This window comes from Melospiza melodia, chromosome 6 (assembly GCF_035770615.1).
Source record: "Melospiza melodia melodia isolate bMelMel2 chromosome 6, bMelMel2.pri, whole genome shotgun sequence".
NCBI lineage: Eukaryota > Metazoa > Chordata > Aves > Passeriformes > Passerellidae > Melospiza > Melospiza melodia.
The window spans coordinates 8360506-8385445 of NC_086199.1; the positions used below are offsets into that span (position 1 = coordinate 8360506).

The following is a 24940-nucleotide window of genomic DNA, read 5'->3' on the forward strand; positions in this document are numbered from 1 at the left end:
TAGAGGACTAAATTAGAATAAATGCTTTAATTTCTGTATAACTCAGTTAAGTGGGACAAATCTATAAACTTCAAGGAGATATGCCCAGTCAGTGGTTTCTCATATTATCTTTACACAGATTTTTACTCTTGTGTCTGTACTAAATATCCTCATTTTGTGGAAGAGCAGATCCATCTGCTAATGGAACTACAGCAGTATCAAAAGAGATATTTTTCTGTGTGAATTGTTGATTTGGATTTGATGCACGAGAGCAACTACCTGTAACAGTGCTTCATTCTTTTTATTTCCTAGGTGTGGTGTGGAAAAAAGCCTTGTCTGTTACACAAATACTGGGATAATTCCAATAACCAGTGTCCCATGGGTCAAGAATGCCAGGAGAAGTATATGAAATGCTTTCAGCCACCATGCACAGACTGGGGAGAATGCAGTGCCTCTGAACCTCTGCCTATCAATATCAAGTGTCTGCCTAATTCTGGGTACTTGGACAATGACTGTGCTAGAATTACTTTAATTTTTAATGGAGACAAAGTCCCCCAGGTGAGAATGGAATTCTTAATGAAGTGTGGCAATATATGTAGGGATCTATTCTATGTCACAGCATGCAAGATTAAGGTTTCTAGTATGAACCCTTGCTATTATAAGCTTGGAAATTTTATTACTAGACTCCTGTTGCTTTTAATTGAGCTTTTTCTAAAGGGTGAGGCGAAATTTGGGTTTGTACTGAATATTCCATCTTCTTGAGTCTTGAAGAACTATTCACATTTCAAGCTCAGACTGTACTAACATATTAAGCAAGCTCAGTTTTTTGCCCTTCAGTCAAAACCCTGTTCTTCACTTTTCTGCCCTTTCTTGCTCCCTTCTTTGCTGTCTTCATCAGTTCTTAGCAACTGTAAGAACTCTGAAGATCCTTATTTTTACGTGCTATTTTTTACTTGAACTAAAATCCCACAATCTCCCTTGCTTCTAACAGGGCACTACAACAGAAAATATCTGTTCTGAAATCCGGTATTTACCAGCTACAAGGACTGTTTCTAGGGACAGAACTCTGATAATATTGTGTGATCCATCTTACTCCACAGAGAATGCAGTGGAAGTTGCTATTGTAAGTATGAGATCTGTGTGTATATATATATATATATAAATGTTTTCTTATTAGTTTTTACTGGGGAAGACGTTGTTCAAGCTTGTTTCACTTGAATGCAGGTGGACCAATCTGTGGCCTAGTCTTGTCTGCAAAGCAATTTTATGATCTCACAATTTCCTACACTGCCAGAGAGCTGAAACTGCAGGTTTTGTTAATGACAGATGGCTACTACAAGCTCATGATAAATTACTTTAAGGACCAGTTCAGCCCAAATTAGTGAACAGGTGCCTACTTGTTCTGTCAGAAATCTTGGGCTCTTGACCTTCTCAGTAAGGAGATATGCTTACAGGTGGCTGGATTGTTCTTGTGAAGAGGTTTCTGCTGTGCATTTAGTGTATGACTGCTTCAGGGACGTTCTTTAAACACAAGGTACTAAGTGAGAAGTGAAAGAAGGTGCAAGTCAAGTAGATGAAAGTAACTTTTGCCCTAATGAACTAAAGACTTATTTTAGATGCATTTACAGCTCAATCTTTCCATGCCTGTGTATAGCTTAGTTTTCAAGAAAGAGTTAATCTTCATGGTAAATGTTTATCCAGGCAGAAGCTGGACTGTATGTCTCTGCTAGTACTGTAAAGAACATGCTGAGCCATGATGCAGGGACCAGAGTGTATGGTATAAATAGAGCAGACTGTTATTAGTCCAAGCTTCTATCTAGATAATCCACATGTCTTGAACTGCTCCAAACTATGACTAAGTTTAGCTCATCAGTTTGAGTAACATGGAAGTCACTGCTTATGCTTTGAGGTATATTAAATTAACTAGTAGGTGTGCTACCCACCAAGTCTGACACTGCATCTGCAGTTTGGGTAGAGCCAGCCATGCTGTTGCTGTGGTAAGCTTTTACAGAACTGTTTGTAGCTACTGTCAGGCAAATTGAGTGAACTCAATTAAGATATTGCTAGATTTTAAAAGTACATTTCCATGGTTAGGTGACTGCAATAACTTGTTGCTTTCCCCCTTCACTCCCTTTAGTCCTTTGTCCCACACCGAGATGAACAAGATAACAGCCTCATTCAGAATGCTGCTAACACAATAGTCAATGCCATCACCAAGCGACAGAACAGCACGGTCATGCTGGCAGTAACTGAGGTCAAAGTGGAGACCATCGTTGTTGGGAATTCATCATCAGGTAAGGTTCCAGTGCATACCTCCTCTGTGGTGTGTTTTTTGTTCCCCTGCTCTCAGACTTTTCTTATCTTTCTTTACATATTGGAGAAAATTATCCACTGAGTTGTGTTTTTAGTTGCTGTTACTAACTGAAGAGAAAGCGCCTTTGAGATCAAGATTCTGTGCCTGTGTGCTCATTTAAACTTGACCTCATCCCTAAGTGACATGCTCAGATACTCTTGCCATGGTTTTGGCTTTGGCTTCCAGCCCAAGCACACCTTTCATAAGATCAGGAGTTGTTGTGTGCAGTTCCAAGCCTGTCCAATTCTCCTACATTAACCTTAAACCAGCCTCAGCCCTTGATGCTGCTGCACTGAGGCTGTGAGGAAATGAAAATTTCAGGGAGAGAGAAGGTGTGGTGTGATCCCAATCTCTTCTGAAGTGCTCATGTGCTATTTATTTACCTCAACCAGAGTTAAAGATGTCTAGTTTCTTCCAATACTTGGCCATGATGTAAAACTTTGCTCTCTTTTTCAACATGTGTTTCTCACTAGTGCACAGCTGGTTTGAAATGTAGCATTCATTCCTCTTCAGGAGGATATGGTGTGATTGGAGAGCTTTATCTCCAAGAGCTGTGCCAAACTGAGTTGTTGCAGGTTTTGCATGCCTGTGTTCCTGCCTGGGGAGGCAGGAGATGGGCTTGTGGAAGACCGCTGGTAGGCTCAAGTTCAACCAAGCCCCAGAGTGAAAATCTTACAATGGTAGGAGGCTCTCCCAGCTTTTTCCTAGACCTCCCCAACATAATCTTCTGGAAGATCTTCCATCCATAGCCTAAACAATTGCCTGGTTCCACTTCCCTTGCATTTTCCTTCTAGGAAATGCCTTTCATCTGTTAAAGTCTTGGCAAATGCACTGTTTCCTCGGCTCTCCTGAAGGAGTGTGCTTGCCTTAAACAGCAGTTGTGTAGGAGATAAGGATTTGAGCTGGGATTTTGGCATGCCTCAGCCCTCTGGCTTTTCTGATTGCTTATTAAATTCTAGGGCTAAAGGGCTACAGATTACTTTGCCTCCCACCTCAATGAGATTTAAAGAGTCTCCCAAAATAGTGATTTAATTTGGGTTCTCTTGCAAAATGGTTTCCAGACTCCTCATTTTAATATGGGTGTTCAGTATTGACCACTGGCCCGTAGTTCTTAAGTGAAGTTGTTATTTTTGGTTTGGTTTATAACCTGGTTTTGGTTTTTATTTGTTTTACTGCTGCCCCTTAATTGGTCAAGGTGGGTGAAAAGCTATCAGAAAATGTGCTTGAGAGCCCTATGTGTCGAGAATCTCATTTCTGTGGAGTGCTCAAGTGTCTAGGTGGAGCTGATAATTTAGATGCTTCATTGGCTTCTCTAGCTTTAAGAAAAAGTAGTCTGAATTTAGAATCTGTATGCCAAAAATTCTGTATAAAGAACCTGTTATTAAGTGAACTTGGATCTATGGTCATATGATGAAATAATAGATGTGATAGCAGTGAGAATGCAAGCTTTGTGTTCTAATCTTGGAGAAGCTGTAATAAAGAGCTTCTTTTTCTTTGAAGTATTTCTCCCATTCATGATTTAATGTTAGGTTGCTTATGAAAAATCAGGAGAGAATAGCAGTTACTCATGTGAGTGCAACCCTTCCCATAACTGTTAAAATACAATTTTGACATCCCTTGAGGGATCCCCAGCCATGTTGGCAGTGTACTCACCTTCCTGTAGCAAAAGGAAATGTTTGAGAATGTGTCACATTCTACATAAGAATGTGCTCAGAAGGCATTTGAACACTGGAGGGGAGGACTGTGGTGTTGAAACATTGGTTGTTTTTGTATAGTCATTTCCAGGTTATTCTGTAAGCAGATATCGTAAAACTGCTGAGGGAATTTGTTTGGATGAGGCATTGGAGTGGTGGGTTGACAGCATTTGTCTGCAGAGCTGTTGAACAGCCCTGTTTCTCTCTACAAAAACAAAGCACCTCATCTGTTGTTGCCCCTTACCATGTGTGAGTTTTTGCTTATCAAGAACAGAAAAAAGCTGTTTTACTCTCCTAGCTGTACAGCTCTTGAGGAAGGGGGGCAGAAGAAATCCAAATATGCATAAAATTTTCAGAAATATTTTCCTAGAGAAATAATCTGTGTCTATGTGGGAGAGCACTATAGTGAGATTTGGATTGAGAGAATGGAGAAAAGCAATTGCCTCAACAACTTTTGTTTGTTCATGGAGCAGTGAAGACTCTTCTCCCTAGGGCAAATATTCTGGTATTTCTTCCTGAGGTAGAACAGGAGTTTGCTGAAGAATTCATGACCAGTTCGGTTACATAGCCCTAACCTGGATGTTTTTGGAGATTATTGATACATAAATGTCTGTAGACACTGATGGTAAAGGACTGTTCTTTCTGATGATAAATGCAGGTGCAAGTGCCAGTACTTCTAGGTGCACAGTACTCCATTGTCTGCCTGCTGCTAGGATAAGGTTTTTCTTAGCAGAAATTAGCAGGATTACTCAGGTTTTCTCAGACAACTTTGCATAGATGCTAGAGAAAGATGCTACTTAAGAAAACCAGTTTGTCTGTTGGAGGGGACAATAGATCTCAAATGGAGCTTTCCTCCCTCATCATTAATCATGTAAAACTAAACTAGTAAAGAGCACTTTCAAATGGACCTGGTACATTCAGGTAGTTATTGTGCTGTAAAAACATCTTAATTCTTTTCTCCTAAAAATGGTTCAGGTGATCACCTGTAGCCAAGTATGGCTCCTTCTCTTGCAAATGTCCAGTGCTATATATCTTGTTCTGTTAACACAAGACTTTTATTTCTTTCCATTTGCCCTCCAGATTATTTGGTTCCAATTCTTTGTGCGGTGTTTAGCATTGTGTGGCTGACTTGTATCATCATCTGCGTGTGGTGGACTCGGAAGAGGAGAAAAGAGAGAGAGAGAAGCCGTCCTCCCAGAGAAGAGGGTGCCAATAACCAGTGGGCACCTTTAAATCCCATAAGAAATCCTATAGACAGATCTTACAGTAACAAAGACATTCGTTATGAATGCAAAAACTTCATATCTCCTCAAAAGAGAACTTGTGATGCGGTGGAGGAGTATGTAGAGTATGAGGAAGAGGAGGATGAAGAGGAGGAAAGAGATGAGGAAATGGACAAATTCCTCTCTCACAAACTCGCAAAGCCTTTGCCGACAAAGGTGTCTGACACATCAGAGAGCAGTCCAGTAAAGAAATCCCACCAAATAGGCAAAATGGACAACAGATCTGTAAAAAATGTGAATGCATCAAACTTTGAAGGCAGTAGAGACTAACCTGTATTTGGGATGTAGGCAGACTGCGCCTGCGCTTGCTGGGGAGGGGAAAAATTGACATCTCCACTTTGCATCAAGGACTAAAAATATCTGGAGTCAAATGTTCATAGTTTCTTTATTTTGCGTAAAAAAAATAAATAAAAATAATAAATAAAATTTATTTTGTTTCTTTAGCCTTGTATAAATTATTCAATGACTGTCAGATGAAAAAAAATGAGTAATCTTTGATAGTTGCTATTTTTGTAAAGTTTACTTATAATACACTCGCTGTGTGGCAGAGGAGAGGTTGTATTTTCAATATGTGTAAAGTTTATTACAAAAGACTGTACACTGTTTACAGAATGTATTTCTTTTTATTACTTGCTCTAATTTAATGGTGGCTTTAAAACCTCCTGGTTGAGGAAATTGTGTGAACTTTAAACTGCTTTCTTGACTTTGAATCTCTATTAATGGCAGCTCACTGCACTTGTTACGTTAGTAGCTTCTGTAAGATTTTTTCCAAATTTGCCTTACACACTTTGTAATAGGAACAAAAAAAAAATTATAGAGATCTTTCAACTGTGGTTTAAAAGTGGCCTTTTTATTTCTGTTGAATTACTTTAGAATTGCAGTATTGAAGCATGTGACAAGTGCCTTGAGATTAAACTTTTTCTATAGCAACTGTCAAAGACTGCCATATCAATATAGTAAAATTGTGAGAACTCTAGGTTCCCCAACTGACACAGTTTATTTTCTAATAGTGAAAGTGCTTTTTTGTAAATATGTACATATTAAATGAATCACTCTGTATATTTGATTTAATAAGTTAAATATTTTGGTCTTTTTTTTTTTTTTTTTTTACATGTCATTCCTTTTAATTTATGTTGCAGAAAAGGAGGTTCTATGGCAGTTTATAAGACTTTTTTTTGGTATTATGTCCAGATTAGAAAATGATGTTAATACAATCAATGTTAGGAATCTGTTGGTCATTTGTATTTACATAGGAGCATAACCACTTACGTGTAAATAGATCCAGAAATGTTTGTTTATCCCCATGTTCAGCCCATCTCAAGAACACTAACGGGTGCATCTACTGTACAGTACCAACATAGAGAGGCATTGTTTTTTCTTTTGTGAATATGTTAATTACATGTGGTATTACTTTTTTTGCGTTTAAATACAGGCCTAATGAAGGGAACAATATTTTCCTCAGTCTTGTTTCTGTTGTGCTTTATTCATCTTTCGCTCTAAAGGAAAAAGGCTGGCAAGCTCAGAGGATGGGAGTACCTCAGTAGAAATGGTTAAATGTTTTGGAAGGCTTATGCTTTTTTTTTTTTTTTTAAGGCTTTTATTATTGCTGTTATCTGGGCAGACTATAAGTTTATTTTAATTACTGAAGAAGCATAACACTACATACACCTAGTTACCCTACCAATGAGAGGAACGGATGTCTGAGAGTGTAAACTCTGGCCCACGAACAATGTAAACATGAATGTTTTGAAACCAGTTATTTTATACAGGAATGCAGGATTTGCTTTGCAGGATCATCTGTTTTAGTACATTTTTTTGACATGTTCTTAAAAAAAAAAAACCTTTCAGAAAAGAAACTATTTATTAAAGCATTTTATAATGATGTTTGTTGTAACTTTTTTACTTGTGCTAAATATTCAAAACTTATTTTGATAACCTGGTTAGGAGTTAGTTTAGAAAAGGGTACTATCCTTCTCATGTTCCCCAGTATAATCCTGAGTATTTAAACCAAAAACACTTTTTTTCTGCTACTCTTGTAACTTTTTGTACTGTAATGCTGCTGTCTTCCATAATCTAATAAAATGATTCCCTCATTGTGTGTAAGATACTTCAGATTGTTGTTTGCTTTCTAAGCGCTTGGAGCTCAGATGTGACCAGGCTAAAGAGAGGAGGAGTGAAAGTCCAGGTTTAATTCCCAGTATTTCCCATAACCCGAGTGTGCAGCACTGATCTCCAACATTTCCTGAGCCGCAGCCAGCCTGTGGAGGAGGTGCTGTCCCCTGGGCCTCAGGGACACCTCCAGCTCTCCCTGCAGAGCACAGGGCTGTGTTTGGCTGCCAGCAGTGGAATTGTGGATGATCCCTGTGGGTCCCACCCAGCTCGGGATGCTCTGTGTGTTCCACGTGCCTGTTCTGCAGTGATTCTCCTCCTGGCTGCTCAGTGAAGCCTTCTCTGAGCAGGGCTTGGCCTCCTGGGTGAGAAGAGGGCTGGCTGAGCGTGCAGGGGCCTGAGGAGGTGTCCTTGCCCAACTGAGTTGGATTTTGAAGTAATTCCTTTCTCTACTGTGCAGCCATTCTGAGTTTTTACATGTCATGCTCCAATCTCAGTTGAGGTCTATTCCTGTTTCTCTAACAATTCCTTTGTATATGATATTTTACAAATTAAAAGATGAATTCCTGTAAGATAATATGGAATATAAAAGATTAATTTTTCCTAGTAGCTATCAGCATTTGAGAAAGAATTCTAGATTCTAGCAAAGGTTTTATTTTAGTCATCATACAGCTACTTTTTATTGCTTTTTCTTGGAGTATTTGCTTGTCTTCATTGTTACAGAAACAACTCTCAGCTAACTCAGTCCTCAAAATCTAATTCTGTTACCTTTCTCAAAAGAAGAAATAAGTTTATATATGTTTGGAATAAGGTCACTGCTGTTCTGTCATCTGGTCATGAGCTGTCTGACTGCTCCCAAAGGTGCTAATTCTGCTTCTTGCCAGTACTGAAGTAGCAAGGGGGCACACCAGTGGTCATCACCCACTGTTTAAACAAAGGGACTGATCCCATGTCCAGGAGTTGTTCCTCTGTGGATTCTCAAAAAAAAAAACACAGGCAAATGTTCAATTTTGTAGTGCTCTTTCCGTGCCAAAACCAAGAATGATTTGACGCCTCCTTGATGTGATGAGTGAGTTATGTGCACTGAGATACGTGAAACACGATTAATAAGTTTAGGAGGATAAACAAACAAAAAGTAAACTTTCTGACTTCCACAAATTAACCTTGATCAATTTTATGCAGATCTTATTTCTATGCTGCTCTTAAATTACTTGTATGTCTCCACATGCCTCATCTCACCTTATTCAGTAGTTTTGTTTCATCTTGATTTATTTTTACAGATGTTGCTCTTGCATCTCAACTTCTTGCTGATGCACATGTGCTAAGCATTATGGTGCTGCCAGAATCCTCTCTGTTACAAGAACTACATAATGAGGCACACTAATAAATGCACTCTTGTGATTTTTCTAAGCCATGAGTAGTTCTGGGTTAATTTTTCTTCCCTGATGCTCTTTCCAAGACCTGATGTTAACCTGAAACACCTGCTGAGCTCAATTTTTCTTTTGGCCATTTGCTGTTGTCTGGTTTGTTCTCCAGCAGGCCACGTAATTATTGCTCTTCAGATCAGACTGTGCTTGCATGGCAAGTTAATTTATCCAGCAAAACAACTCACTCTGCCCATACCTTTCCAAGAACAAGCTAAGGGTTGGAAGGCATTTCAGTCACTGCCCTGAAAGCTGCAGAGGACATCAGCTGTACTTCTAGATATGGGGAAACTTAAAGGGATGGGGTTAGCATGTAACAAATTTGCAGAGGAATTTGTTTTAGAGATATGATGTGTGTGACTGAATTGAACTCTCATTGTCATTGAGTGCTGGTGGGCTGCCCTGGTGCTTTGGATGCACTGGAGAAAGGATGAGCCTGAAGAACAACAGTCCAAGTAGCTTGTGAGCTGTCCTGGGAAGCCTAGTAGTGACCTTTAGGAGGTTTCTTGTGTCTGAGGGGAGTAGAGGTTGTCTTTGCTCTTCCTCTATCCTCAACACTAAGGCTGGTGTTTGTATCAAGCTTAGATTATTGCTCTTGCTGTGAAAAAATTATGTGACTCTCTGACCTGCTCTGTTCAGTGCTGCAAAGCAGTCTCTGACTAGCCCTGTGTTCTTACTTTACCTCACAGGTGGTGAGGTATAGAATGGGCTTAGAAAACAGTAAAGGAACAAAGGTCCCCTTAAGAGATGACTAAATCCTTCCCAAGTCCATCCTTGTTTTTCTATGAATATGTGGAACTCTTTGCTTTTGCGTTGTATAAATGAAACTATGTATATTTTTCAGTGTGACAGAGACCTAATCTAAGTGCAAAAGTGTCTCTTCTTCAACCACTTGATTGTAAACATGTGCTTGCAATCAAAAGTTTATAGATTAATTGTCATAGACAATATTCTGAAGTCGGAAGTTTTGGGGGTTTTATGAGAATCATTAGGTTTCATGGTTCATTGGGTCACCTTTTCCCTTGGAAAAGCTAGATTGCATCCATCTAGGAAATCTGGATGGTTTATACAAATCTCCTTTTTATATTGTATTTACTATTTCTAGAGCAAGAAGAAACAGACAATGTACAGGGCAGTGTACATTACAAATGAGCTGAACAGAGACCCACCTGTCCTGCTTCAAAGTTAATAATCTGGGGTTTCCTGCAGACATCCAGCATCATTTTGTAGAAACCCTTCTCAAAGGATACTTTGCACTGTCTTTATGAAAGGAGTACATAAATCAACTGCCTTGAGGGACCAATGAGCCAGTCTTTAGAAGCTCAGAAGAAAAGCTCTGTTTATTTTTCCCTGGCAACAAAGCTGCTTCAGGTTTTGTTCTAGATGGGAAAAAAAAAAAACAGGGAAAACTTATGCAATATTGAGGAGATGTCATGTTTTTGCTCATATTACTGTACTCCATCCATATTACTCTTTATAAGCACTGAGACACAAGGAATGAATGTACTTTGCTGAAGTCAAACTAAGACTTCTTGGTTTGCAGTGGTGGATAAGGCAGAAGGATCACTTTGCAGGTGTAAATGTGATATTCTGTAAGGATACAAGACTATGATTAGGGAGGCACCATGTTTTCTGACCTCTGGGTTCCCAAGAGAGGCTGTTGCTTTCACATATTCTGGCAAAAAGAAGAACCAGCAAGCCAGCCAAAGGCAAATCATTCAGCCCTGTTGGTAGGCAGAGACTTGTTAAGCTGTGAGTCTTTCTCAGCTGCTATCCTATCTTTTCTCCCACCCATCTGAAGGAGGCTTGGTTGGAGGGGATTCTCCCTGTGGCAGATGTGCTGTGCTGATAGGCTGTGAAAGGAGGCTGGGCAGGAGCAGTGGAGCAGGTTTGGAAAGTGCTGTGGCAGCGGTCTCAGAAGGCCTTTGAAGGCTTGGCCATCAGCCTGCAGGCATAACTCTGGGCATAACCCCACCTGCTCATTAGTGCAGCCCCACCTGTGGGTGGAAGGTGCTCAGCCAACAGCTGCACTGGTGCACATCAAAGGTCCATCTGCTGTAGCATCCTCTGTCCTGCAGTGGCCAGTGGAAGATGCTTACACAGAAAGTGCAAGGCAGCAGCAAATTGCAGCATGAGCCCTTCTCACACCCATCCAGCTCTTTCAGTTAGTAGTTCAGGGTCATATTTGATAGGCATCTCTCCTCTGTAGCATTATGTTATCCTTTTTGTGCTCTTTTATCATGTGGCATTGAGTTCCACAACTGCACCATGAATTGGGTGGAAAAGCACTTCATTCTGTTTGTTGTGAACCTGCTCCTCAATAAAGTGATGTAAAACCAGAAAGCAGTTGTTCCCTCTCCATCTCCAGAACATTTGGGAGCCTACAGTGCAGACACCACTTTCTCCCTAAGTCTTGGAGTTCAAACTCACAGTCTGTTCTCTTTCCACTTGCAGGCCTGTTCCAGGTCTCTGGCTGGTTTTCCTATATGACCTCTGTGCCCTTCTAAATTATTCTCTGTCCCTTTAGAGTCAGGTTGACCAAACTGACCAGTATCTGATGTGTGGGCACCCCACAAAGGCCAGCACTGTTTTATACTCTGCTCACATCCTTTCTTGACCATCCCTGGTGCAATGGTTTCTTTTTGATCCATGTTGGCCTCAAGGCTGATGATGAAGAAGAGGTGATTGTTTCATGCCTTGGCTCTGCATGCTCGTGGTTCTTGTTAGAGCAAAGCTGTCTGAATCCCAGTGTTGTGAGTGCTGGGATCCCTTGAGAAGCTCTCTCTGCCATGTCTGTCTGCAAGGAGCAGCACTGGGATGTGGGGGTCCACAGTGGGCCTGGGAATTGTGATCCTGTTTATCTGGGGCAGGGCTGGAGTGGGTGGATATGCCAATGACAAGGATTTGTGCACACCAGGCAGTAGAGGAACAAGCCCTGCAGCCTCCCCAGCAGCCAGGAGGCTGAAAAGGATGTGGGCCTCAGTGAGTGTGGAAGAAGACTGTGTTTTCGGGAATGCTACATCAGTAAGATCTAGAGGTGAGGGTTACATGGGTACCACACTGCACTGGTTCATCCCTCTTCAATTTCCCTGCTGCTGAGGAGCTGTGCCACAAGTGACAGCTGGCACAGCCTGTCCCCACATGGTGAACCCCCAGCCCTTCACCCTTCCAGGTGAGGCTGAAAGGGCCACAATAATGCTGCACCACCATCACCATGTGTGGTTTGCTGCTGGGGAGGCAGCAGGGAGGAGGAGGAAGGGGTGGGTGGCTGGTGGCCACTGCCCTGTGCCCAGCCCTGTCAGACCTGTGGCTGCTCAAGCTGGAGGAGCACAGCCCAGAGGCTCCTCCCCACCATTATCTATCAGCTCTGGTTCATCACTGGGCTGCCTCTTGTGGAAAGCTTACCCACGTGTGACAGCTGCTTCAGACAGCTCATTGCTTTAGGAGCAGAAGGAATCCTCTGGCAGGGCTTTTCTAGATCCTGATACCTGCAAGTGCTGCGAAAAGCAGCTCAAGATTAGTTTTGTGTATCTCTTTTCAAATAAACATGTAGGTGTAGCATCATTTCAAAATAGTGCATGATAGCTGTTGGGAAGAGGGGGTTGTCCCTCTTCTGTATCTTTTTTAGCTGTGGGCCCCAGGCCTGACCTCTCTGTGGGTTAGAAATTCTGGGACAGTTTGTATCTGTTTCTCTTTTTGCCATGTGGCTTGTCTGAGTGCTTCCCTCTTTGGTGGTCCCCTACTGATGTGTCTGCATGGCTGGGCTCCACTCCAAGATCCCCGTGTGTTACTTACAAGGAGGTGGAAAGGGCTGGGAGAAAGGGCTGCTCAGTGCCGGACCCCCACTCAGCCTGGGCAGGGAATGTGCAAACAGCCCTTTTTCTGGCTGAGCTGGTGTCCCTGTCCTGCTCTGCCTTCTGTGGGGCTGAAACTCCCCCAGGCAGGGCTGTCCCTCCACAGGGCACTGCAGCTCAATGGCTGCTGCATTTTCTCATCCCCACCTCCCAAAAGAAAACAAATGGTGAGTGCAGCAGCTTCTCAATGGGAGGTAAAACTGCTGGAGTTGAACACTTGGGCTCATTAAAAGGTGAGTGTGGTGAGGTGTGCTGAGTCTCGGTTTCTCTTCCTTTTTTTTTTTTTTTTTTTTTAATTAAATGATGTGGCACTTGGTGCCATGATCTAGTTGAAGCGTTAGAACATGGGTTGGACTCTATGACCTTAAAGGTCTTCTCCAACCTAAAAATTCTGTGATTCTATGATAACCAAAAAAAGAAAGAAGAGAAAAAATTGAACAGTGAAGAGCTCTGCTCTCTCAAGACATGCACTGGGAAGTGCAGGGGTGCTGCCTGGGCTCCCTGGCCCACTGGGATGTGCCTGGATGCCACCCTCAGCCTGGTGAGGCTCCCTGGCATGGTGGCACAGGGACATCCCTCCTGCATGGCCCCGAGGCCCTAGGACAGGGCAGGTCCCCAGGGGGGTTCTGACTGTCTGCTGACATCGCTTTCAGTGCAGATAAAGCAGTGAGGTTATCTCAAGTGCAGCAATATCCTCTGCAAAAGTGAGGAGGAGAACCCTCTTTGCACCGTGTCACCCTGGATCAAGCCTGTTAGTGGGCAGGGGTGGTGGGAGCAGGGAGGCAGCACCTTCTAGGGGCATCCTGGCTGTGTGGGACCCCCAGCACAGGGCAGTGCAGGCAGCACATGGCAGACATTTCCCAGCCTGGCTGTTTGGATTTTGCTCTATATTTAGTGTCCCAAAGCAGTGCTTTGATTCGCAGTGCTCCCCAGCACCTGCTGCTCCCAGGGACTCTGGTGGTCTATATGGGTCCCAGTGAGGCTCGGGGTTCAGCTGCTCCCTCTGCATGCCTAAATTTGGGTACTAAGGCTTGGAGCTGCGGGTGCTATATTCTGCTGGGGTTTGTGTTTCTCCTGCTGCGGGGCACGGTGCTAATCTGGGGTTTGTGGGCAATGTGTTTTCAAAACAAGGGTGGCTTTGATTTGCCAGTTTCTGGTTCAGCTCATCTGAGCCATTAATCGTTTTTCAGAGCACAGAGAGATTAAAACTTATAGAAATAAAATCTGAATATGGCTAGCTGCTTCTTCCCAGCAGCAGATGCCTGCTCACACACACACGTGTGTCTGGTGCAGGACATCCCTCATGCAGTGGGAGCATTTTCCAAGGCCTGTTCCCTGCACACCAGTGGAAAGGCTGAGCTCTGATGCTGAGTGTGACCACCCTGATGTCAAAACCTCCAGCTGGCTGTGACAGCTCAGTGGGACACTGCTACAAGTGGCCTTTTAAGGAGCCCTGGTCTGGGAATGGGCATAAACACTTTTCCCTTTCATGCTCATTTCCAGGGCAGGTAATTTATGTATCTTGGTAAGAACTGGCAACCATGTCCATGCTTCTGTCCCTTTGTAATATCCTGTTGTTGCTTTCCAGAGAAAAAATACCAGCAGACATCCAAGGTTACTTCCTTGGCATGCTCTGTGTGTTTTCAGCCTGATTGTATCTGCGCTCTGTGGATGTTTCCTGACATGCTGCATCTCCCCCGCTCTTGCATCACAGGCTGAGCATTAACTGTGCATGCTTTGCTGCAGCAGACCTTTCCTTTCTGACCACAGCTGCCTCTCACAGCCTTGCTCCAGGCACATCCCCTCCTTTGTCCAGCTCCCACATTGCTCCTCAGACTCCTCATGGTGCTGGATGGACCTTGGAGCAGAGCAGGAATGATGAGTGACTGTGGCACGGATCAGATGCCCACACAGCTGCTGGAAAGGGCCCTCACTTCTCTTATTGCAAGACAAACGAGGTCACTCAGAGGCGGCTTTAAAAGTGGCCCTCATGGCAGGCTGACTGCTCCAGGTGTTGTTCTGGGTGCCTGCAGCCGCTGGATGAGGAGAAGTGCCAGGATCCTGGTGCACTCCTGGTTCACTGAGCTGCTCCTTTTGCCCATCCAGATCCTGCCAAGTGTGAGCCCAGGTTTGTTCCTCATTGCTCCAGGATGCCTTGGCATTCCTTGAGGACATCAGAGCTCATTCCCCTCTCCACTGCCAGGCCTGGGCTGTGGCATCATGGTCCAGCCCCAGCACAGGGCCTGTGTGTGATGCTGCAGATGAAAGCTGTTGTTTGTTTACAAGCTCTCCTCAATTAGAACTCATTTGCTGCTCACACACTATATTTAAAAGCTCATGTTTAAATCAGCACTGGTGATTTAGGAGTGCCTGTTTTGTTTTCTTTCCTAGATACATACGATAATTCCTCCACCTGTTAAAAATCTGTTGCTAATATTTGCCGTCAGGTTTTATTTTTTTTTTTTTTAGTCCCCTGCCAGGATAGCCAGAGGCCTGCAAGTGTTTATTTAACTCTAGCTGTTTACTTCTCATAAATCTCTCTGCCTGAAAATCCATTTGGGATCAGGCAGGAAAAAAGCTTTGCAATCATGCTGGATTAGATTAAAATAGACAGAAAGTTTCAGTTTGGGCATTTGGGCAGCCCTGGATCTCTTCAGAGGAACTCTCAGTGAGGCTTTCCAACACACAGCCCCATGGTATGGAGGGGATGAGTTCATGTCCTGGTGCCATTTTGTCCTCTATTGTCCTGGCCAGCACAGGTGTCCCAGGAGGTGGGACAGGGCAGGAGCTCTGCCCATGGAATGCTTCCCTGAGCACCCTCCATCCTCAGGGAACTGCTCCAGGCAGAGCCACCATCCCACTGGGGTGTATGTGACCTGTTAGCCTTAATTTCTACAGGTCAGCTAAATAAGGAAAAATAGGATTTAAAATTTTTTTCCTCAAGGTTATTGTTTTTTAAATTTTCCTGTATTTTTTTTTTATTTTGTTCATTCTTCATTAATTTTGTTAATTCATTGCAAACTTATCATATAACTGATGTCTATGTATACCTTTTTTCACAATATCAAATCGATCTGATCAGATTCACCCATGGGAGGACAACTTTAGTCTTTCAAGGAAAGTTTTGTCCAGATTGCAAAACCCTTGCTGTAAAAATTGTACTGGGTGTGTGCACTTGTTTAACTGCACCTTTACGTGGATGAAATGTGTGAGAGCTCCTGAGCCAAATTCTGGTTTAAAGTTAGGAAACTCAGGGTAAGCCCAGGACGAGAAGACAAACCTTCCTCACCATGCAGATGAGCTGATCCAGCAACTTTCCAAGGAACAGGATCATGCCCAACGTTTGAAACCTGTGGCTTTGGGTTCCATCAGTCATCCCTTTCAACAAAATCCTATCCTGTCATGGAATTATTTGTAGAATTATCTTTTTCTATAACTTTTTGTCCATCTACTGAATTTTTATGAAATAGAATGTTTGCAGAGACCAAGAGGAATTTTCCAAAGGACTACAGACTGGGATGCTGAAACAAATGTTCCCATGTATGTATCTGATTGGGACACACATTTCTTTCCTCCAGACCCCTGGGCCTTCACTATATTTCATGCTTTAGCCAAGGGCCAAATGTCAACCCCAATTTCCCCAACTTCTACACTTTGGAAATCAGCAGAATCATTCTGGATTCTCTGCAATGTGCATGAAAAAATTTCTTTTGTTCCTTTCATAATTTTTAGAACAACTCAAATGTCTTCAGGGATTCAGTCAGGAAACATAATCTTGAATAAGATAGAAACAAGAAAGTCAAGTCCTTGTTGTATCTTCCATGCTATTTCCATCTCCAATGTATTTCCTCTCTCAAATTGCTTCTCTCCAGAGTCACACTCTGCCAAAGATAACTAGGTGGCAGTGAGTGAAGAAAGGAACAGCATTGTCTACAGCTTTGAACCACGAATAGCCCTTGGAAAAACAGCAGCAGAGAGAGATACAAGTTCAGGTTGATAAAGCAGGTTGCCAAGTGACTGAAGGCTTGATCCTGTTTCGCTGAGGCTGGCGGTGCACTCCCATGGATGTCACGTTTGTCGCTGCTCCCAGCCCATCCTGGGTGCCATCCCCGGCAGCCTGGGCAGAGTGGGGCTGTCAGCCCCCTTGCTCCCTGGCCAGCTACTGGTATCCACTAGGACAGCTCTCTGGGGATGGGGCTGGGGCTGGGTTTGCTGGTGGAGCCTCCTCCTGCTGCAGCTGCTGGTCCAGGGTGCCAAGCACCCTCATGAAGCAATGTGGGTCAGCTGAGGTTCAGCATCATGCTGGCTCTGTGCAGTGCCCTCTGGCTTTGTGCTGTTGGCAGAGTGAGCACAGATGCACACACGTATTTACATCATGTTTATGTATATCAGGGCCTCAAAGCTGTATGGAAAAATCCCAGAAACAGCTGCCATTTAGCAGAACCCAGTGATGAAGACTGAGACCCTTGATAATCCTCATCCTCAGCTCTGGCTCCATCAGCCAAAGCCCCCTGGCTGTATGAATCCAGGCCCTGGTGCACTCCTCAGACAGCACCATAGGCTGATCCCATGCAGAGGGATCCCCTCCTCAGCCCTGTACGAGACCCACAACTGTGCCTTCAGCAGGTGATGGAAGAAAATGAAGCCATTTAAGGCCATTTTAACAGCTGCCCTCTGCCCTACCACCCTCTTCTGCCTGCTTGGTGCACATGACATGAAACATTGGGCAGCCCAGAGCACAGCCCCTCACTGCTGTCACTGAGACCAGCTCTCAAAACCCTGCCCCAAAGAAAAACCACTTTATTTCAGTGCCTCCGAGGGGGCTGGATGAATAGCTGAACTGCAGCAGCCTAATGGCCTTTGGAGGGGGGTGGGAAGCAGGATGGGACACGCAGCAATTTGCAGGGAGGCGTGTGGGGAAATGTTGTTGCAGCGATGAGGAGCGGGAGATGGAGTAACAATGGCTCCAGTTTACATTGTGCAGCGCCGGCGCTGTGATCTGCTGCCAAGATCAACCCTGCAGAGAGGAACTTGAAAATAACACGAATAGTGTGGCAAGAGAGATACCCTACAGCATATCCTGCTCCCTCGGACCTTGCCTTTGAGTCAGGAGTGAAATATTGGAGCTATTGTGGTGAAGGGAGACTTAAAAATAGAAGGAAAAATTGCCGCTTTTTCTTTTTTTTTTTTTCTTTCTCCCCTCCAAGGGGACATTGTTTTTAAGTTGTGCTACTTCTAGTTTGAGTCAAGAAGGAAAACACTTGAAGGCATTGAAAGGGCTAGAAATCATGTCACTCATCAGCTGTGGTGTGAGAGCTGCCCCTTATCTCCGTGGCCATAGCAATGCTGCTGCTCTGGTTACTCTCCCCAGTGGGTTTCACACTGCTCCTGCATTACTCTTCACACTCAAGATCCTTTCAGAGGAGGCCTGGTTAATACCAAGAGTCTCACAAAAAACTAGTGCTGAAACTCAGGTGAGTTAGCAGCATTTCTGTCTGCACATGTGTATTACCTGCAGGGAACAGAGAGGGCTGGTGCCTGGGACTCCTGCACAGGAGGTGAACCTGAATTCCAGACAAAACCTGGAAAATCTCTTCTGTCTTGCAAGAGCAACAGTCTGGAATCAAAGTGGGTTTAGGGAGTTATAAAGTTTATATTTCTTGCAGGGTTTTACCTCATTTGGATTCTTTTGCTATTACAGGGATCAGTAGGCTGGTAAAGCTTAGGTTTCTCTGGGTTTTCTAAGAACTGCATTTATATCAATGCGAGATGAAGCAGAGCAACATCAGATCTGGTCACAGCCATGTGAATGCTGTTTGTCTACTGCCTTCAGAAACAGCACTGCCCTCTGTGTTAGGCTCCTGGCTGGGTGCTCCGGGATGCTGCCAACACCAGACCTATTGCAAGTGCCTTTCTGGGAGCACAGAACCCTCCCTCTCTGCTTTTGAGCTTCCTTGGGAGTGGAGAGGCCAGGCTGGGATGCCAGCACACCACAGACAGCTGTGGACAGCTTCCAGCCACGCTCCCAGGGACTGTCCCCCCATCCCAGACTCGCTGCTGGCCTTTGATGAGTGACTGCTGCCACATGGGGACAGGGCTGCTCCCCTACAAGGAGAGAGCTGCACTGTTTGTATAAATATAGTACGTGACATGGATGTCTGAGTTTACCAAATTCGGCCCTTTCCCACTGGTAAACTGTGAGAACCAGCAGGGTCGTGGTGTTTATGGCCAGAAGCAATTGCTAAATCTGGATTTACACCGATCTCTGAGCTCAGTCACTCAAACCCAGCAGCTTGTTTCACTGAAGCTCCTGTTGCTCTGAAGGCAGTGGGAGATGGAGCACCTCTTTCTCTTTGTCCCACAAACTGGTCATCATCATTGTTCACTCATGTGCTTTCCTTCTGGCTCAAAAATCCTTCTCCTTCTCTGCCTTGGCAATGTTGCAGACCCATGAAGAGCTGGGAATATAGTCACCTCTTCAAAGCATATGTATCAGGCTGTCTCTCAATCCTCTTTGCTAAAATTAAGGAGGCTATGAGCCCCTAAGGTGTGCCTTTCTCCTCTGCCTCTTACCTCCATGATAGATAGCATATATCCCTGCCAATCAGCACCAGAAACCTGGTCTCCCACAAATGATTTCCAAAACTCGGGATGGTTCATCCTTTCCTCAGACCTGTCACCAAACTTTGGGGTAAAACCCTCCTGTGGCTGAGATCCTATGGGCAGCAGGGGCTGGGCAGGCATCTCCAGGGTCAGTGGCCACCCTGGACAAGGAGCCAGGATGGTTTCTGTGGGATGGTGCCCAAGTGCAGGGTTCCTCCAGGAGCTCAGAGGAGCCACCATGCAACGGCTCATTTCTGCAGCAGATTAAATCAGCAAAAGGAAATGAATAAAGAACAAGCAATGGGTTTCAAAAGATGGAAAGAAAAGATAGTTTTTTTATCTATGTGGAGCCTGAAAAAAAACCCGTGTGCTGTTGGGAGATGGCATGACTTGATAAATGTGATGAAAATACAACATGAGGGCAGAGAAACAACTCAGGGCCCAGCACTGCTCTGGATATGGGTGTTGGCATCTCAGACGTTATCCCTGACCAGCCAGGACAGGTTTGAAGGCAGTGCTGTGGGGAGCAGCCTGTGGTGTTTTGAGTCCATGCTGGAAGGACAGGCATTGACTCAACACTGAAGGTGGAGCAGGCTCTAAGCATTACTGTGAGGGCTTTTCTAATGCCATCAGAAAGGAAAAGGATAAAAACACCAACAGCATCTGAATGCTGGAGGAACAATGTCTCTCCATCTAGAATCTGACTATTTGTGCACAGTTATAGCAGTGCTTTTAGGGCCTAAATCTCTGAGAGGAGACTGGGGTGAGAAAGTTCAAGATGTAGGACTTGACAGCCAGTGCTGCTCACTGGAGAAAGAGGTCTCCTCTCCATGTGTTTCTTAGCTCAACACCAAAAGGAAGCATTCCATGCAGCCTTCATTCTGTGTTCAATTTTGGTGTGCAGAGTGGGCAGGCAGACACCTTCCAGCTCCCTTCCACCCCAAGCAAAACCCAAGTGCTGCACTCACCTCACTGTGCCTTTGGCTTTGCCTGGGGTGGAGAAGTGCCAGGAATACTGGTGATGTGCACCAGGGACAGGGAGAAAAGCCCCCTTGCTCCCTGGCTAGGTACTGGTATCCACTAGGACAGAACAAATAGCAGCTCAGCTCATCTCCCATTTCTATTCCCTGGACACAATTATTGATCCTCACTGAATTGTCCTTCCTGCTACAGAAAGTCCTCTGTCAGGTCCTTTGTGAAGTTTTATTCAGTTCAAACTTAGGCCACATGCTGGATTTCTCATCAGAATGCACCTGAAATTCTGACAATAAACAAAAAAACAAACAAGTAAAAAAAAAGGGAAAAAAATCTCAAGGCCAAAAAATCAAAAGCCCCAAAAAATCTCTCCACCCACAACTTGCGAAGAGAAACCCAAGGCCATAGTCAATAACTCCAAGGAATTCTGAGAGACCTTGCTCACAATCACCAAACAAATTCTTCCTGGGAATTGTTAGCTCGGTTGGAAGTGTTTTCTTTGCCTCTGTGCAGTGTTGGGTCTCAGGTGACAATTTAAGAATCCTCTGAATCCTAAGAAAGAACATTTCACCATTTGTTCCAGTGAAGAACATTTCACCATTTCATCCACCAACCCACAAAACAATGTCACTGAAAGGAGGCATTGTATGGGGTCTGTTGGGTTATCAAATCATTCCTCCTTTAAAATATAAAGCCTTTGCACAGAAATACTCACACTTACCTTGCTGTGAATCCTTTGGCTTTCAGAAAAAGAAACATTTAATATTTGTTGCTTTCAGTCTGGACAGGAGACCAAGAAACCTTCTCCTGCAAAGCTGTTGGGATGCCACAGAGCAGCCCATGGCTTACAAACATGACAAAATTGTCTTCCTTATGAGTAATAAATAATAAAAAAATACCTCTCTCGGGTAAAGGATGGAGGTGATTCAGCAAGCACTTCAGCAATGGCCTGGGTGGCATTAATCAGCTCTCCTGTCAGAGATGCTGTGTGCAGTCATCTCACAAACCAGGCTCGTGGCAGCAGCTCCTGCACCTCTGAGTCAGACACAGCTTTGAAACCTCAGAGTGTGAAGTTTCCCAAGTGACCTCAGAGTGGTTTCCCAAATGGGGAGTTGAGTGCAGAGGCTTTGGAGCCCACACATCTGCAGTGGCACTGGGACACCATCCAGCTGGTGAGTCAGGGCTAAAGGGCTCTCTATGCAGGACAGAAAGGCCCAGGAGAGGAACATGTGTTAAAAACTTACTGCATAAGGCCAGCTTTTAGAGCAGGTCCTTTCTCCACCTTCCCCATTCTGTCCAGAATCTGAGTTCTTGATGGAGAGTTAATGAGAACTTCTGAGAGCACCTGCTTGGCATCTGCCCATGCACAGAAACATTCCCAGGCTTGCTCCCTGGGCCTGGGCTGGGGTTTGGGTGTGGGACAGCTGTGAGGGAGGGATGGCCAGCCTGCCTTTGACCTCAGAGCATGCCCAGCACCCCAGCTCTGTGCTGCTGATGTGGGCCAGCCCCCATGGGCACTGCTTTCCACAAACATTGTGGTGTGCAGATGCTGTATTCATGGAAAGCCCTCAAATTCTGGAGGTGCAAATGAGAGAACCTGTCTAGCAAGTGTTCCATGGAATTTGGATCCCCTCTAATCAGATCTCCCCTGTGTGCCTGCACTGGTCCTTCAGCTGTTATCCTCTCTGCAGAGTCTCCTTCCTTCCAGTTTGTACTGGTCAGCCTGCAGTGAGTCCTCCCAGTGCCAGTCTGGCATTTCTGGGAGTGCAGCCACTCCAGGAGCAGCTGAAGAAAAGTTCCTCAGAATATTCTGCTTTTCAGGAGTTCTTTCCTCCCTATTGTGTTGTGCCATGAAAATTGATATCCCCTGCTTCACTCTCCAGCCATCCTCTGCTTCCATTTCTGCCTGCACTCCCCAGGGATGGCAGCCAGGTTGTCTCCTGTCAGAGGTCACCAACAGCAGGGCTAATACAGCCACACATCTGTGGCACAGCCCTCCTGAGCCTGAGCCCAGACCCCAAAGAGCCTGTTTGGGGCACTGTTTGGAGAGAACTTGGAGAAGGCACCAAGGGATGCTCACAGGGTCTCTGCACCCTCCTGCCTCCCACTCTTCTCACACATGTTCCCCAAGGAGTTCTCCCTGCAATCATATTGATGATAAGTCAAGTGGATGCACATATTTGCAGCCCTGTGTCCTCAGTATGGATACCTGTGGCCTTTTAGTTTAAGAATGTCCATGAAGGGGGTGGGTGGTGCTTGTTTCTTTCTCTCAGGCTTTCCCATTCCTCCCAGCCCACAAGTGGCTTCTCTCAGCTCTGCCACTCCTTGTCCCTCTGCCTGGCAGCAGAAGTGATGACACACTTCACAGGTCTGTGGGAGAAGTGAGTAAAATTATACAGGACAAGAATTTCCTTTGCTGATGATATAGAGGGACACAATTTACTTGGTTTTCAAACTTATAGGAGTTTGAAATCTTGTTTCCAAACCAAAGCATTATTAAAAAAAAAAAAAAGTTTGAAATCTCCTTGGAAAGGTACAAGTGGGACTTCAGATGTCAGAAGAACATTTTCCATCAATACAATCAATGCTCCTTATTCCAGGCTTAGTGTTTTCTGAAGTACACTGCTGTTTGTAATAGAATCTGCATTAAAAATTAATGAAAAGTTGTTTCAAAAAAAAAAAAAAAGAAGGCTCTTCTTGATAATCAAGATAATATCTTGACCTTGGCAAGAAAATGCCAGTGCAACTTCCTGCAAAGTCACTTTTGTTTGAAAGCTACATGTTCCCACAGAAAGTTTGAATTTATTTAAGGAATGGCATTTTCTTTTCCTTTCCTTTTTTTTTATGTTACTGACAGATTAGGACTCAACCTGATTATTTGCAGGCAGCTGTCTAAATAAGCTATGACAAAAATGTCTTCTTGTGACACTGAAGAATGAGCAAAAGTATTTTTAGTCACTGAAGTGGATGTACTTAATATCACACATTTTCCCTCCACGCTTTTTCCAGTGTATTTCCCAAAGCTACTGGGCAGCACATGTCTCTGCTCAGGAATTTCATCACAGGGATTTTTCTTTCCCACCTGAGCATCCTGCTGCCAAATTGTCCTATTCTCATTCTCTCTTTTCTGCCCCTATGTGAGTTGATTGCTTCTTCCCCCTCTTTTGTCAGCCTGATAACCTTTTCAGGATCCCAGTCATTTGTTCACAAAGTATGTATTGGTGCCCACAGGCAAATTTTAAGTCCCTAAATCCCCTCTTAGATGCCTCAGTGGTGCATTGAATGTGGTTCAATAGCCTCTTAAGAAACAGACCCTCCATAAAGAGCCAGGGGACAGGCACATCCCTTTCTTTCCACTGCAGTTTGCCCTCCAGGATGAATGGGAGCATCCCAGCTTGCAGCTGATTATTTTTTTAACACTTGGACACATCTGCCTGGGAAAGCGACTGCCTCCCTGGGCTCTGCACGTGTTTGTGCACCAGATGTAAGTCAATGGAGGGCAATTCTCCAGAAAAGATCCTGGGCATGTGTGTGAGAGAAAGAAATTGCAGGGAGGCCCTGATGAAGCGAGGAGAGAGGCCCATGAATGACCTTTTCCAGAGAACGAGGAGGGGAGGGCGGTGGAGAAGTGGAAGCCAGTTCAACCACAGTGCCCTTCCTCCTCCTGCAGAAAGGAAAAGCAAAGGAAGATGTGAAACTCTGCTTTCATTCCCAAAGACAGGGCAGACCCAGTGCCTGAGCGACCCAAGCCCTGCAATTGTCTCCCCACCTTTGTGCAAACAGCTTGGCCCTTGCTCAGCACGTCCCCCTGTGGCTCAGCCACCATGGCAGGGCTTGGCAGTGGCTCTCCCTGCCCACATGGCTTGTGCTCACACACAATGCCTCAAAGGAACCTTATAAAAGCTGGAGCAGGGATGGTGTTTGGCCCTGCAACCCCTGACCCTCCAACAACTTGGTTAATGATTGTGGTTATCAGATACACTGGCTCAGCAGTGCATCCATCACTGGGCTGACAGGGATTCAGTCCCACAAGGGGAGGCACTGAGCAAACACATTCAATCTCAGCCCGGCCAGCCCCCAGCGTGCCTCTGCCCCTAAATCCAAGAACAAACAGAGAGTTTCCAGGGGAAGGGCTGCTGTGATTTATTGTCAAATAATAGACAAGATGGACCTGTGGATGCTGACAATGCCTCAGAGGCAGGACCAGCCCATGGGATGCTGCTTAGCTGTTGATGCTCCTTGCAGCACACTGAGAGGGGGGCAAACCAGCAGTGGTGCTTCTCTTTCTCTTTTGCTTTACTGGGTTCAATCCTGCAGCCCAAACCTGAAGCCAGCAGCTTGCTTTGCTGAATCTAAGGCTTATTCCTTGCATCTGTACTGCTCCAATGTCCCAGCTCTGCACTAAAACCTCCTGCCCCATTTGTTTTCAGTCTCTGTCCAGGACACTGTGACCCCCTCTCCCCAACCTGACAGTTCTTCCACCCATTTTCTGCTGATTATTCTGATTATTCTGCAATAAATCACAGCAGTCCTCACTGATGATGGAAAACTGTTTGTTTTTTGATTTGGGGGAGGTCCATAAAGATGCTGCCAGCCACAGCAGCCCCAGGGGTACCAAAGGGAGGAAGATGAAGTTGGTGCTGTGACAGCAACAGTCTTGGGTCAG

At 44.7% G+C, this 24940-nt stretch overlaps 1 protein-coding gene across 2 annotated transcripts in view; it reads left to right on the forward strand.

Annotated features, from left to right (window-relative positions):
- JAG2 (jagged canonical Notch ligand 2) overlaps positions 1–7416 on the forward strand; it is a 68519-nt gene extending 61103 nt beyond the window's left edge. For both annotated transcript variants that reach the window (XM_063159803.1, XM_063159804.1), the window contains 4 exons: positions 292–537; positions 971–1102; positions 2117–2273; positions 5107–7416. In XM_063159803.1, coding sequence (XP_063015873.1) covers positions 292–537; positions 971–1102; positions 2117–2273; positions 5107–5579 — 1008 coding nt within the window. In that variant the 3' untranslated portion in view covers positions 5580–7416. The remainder of the gene's footprint in view (positions 1–291; positions 538–970; positions 1103–2116; positions 2274–5106) is intronic.
- The last annotated feature ends 17524 nt before the right edge of the window (positions 7417–24940 follow it).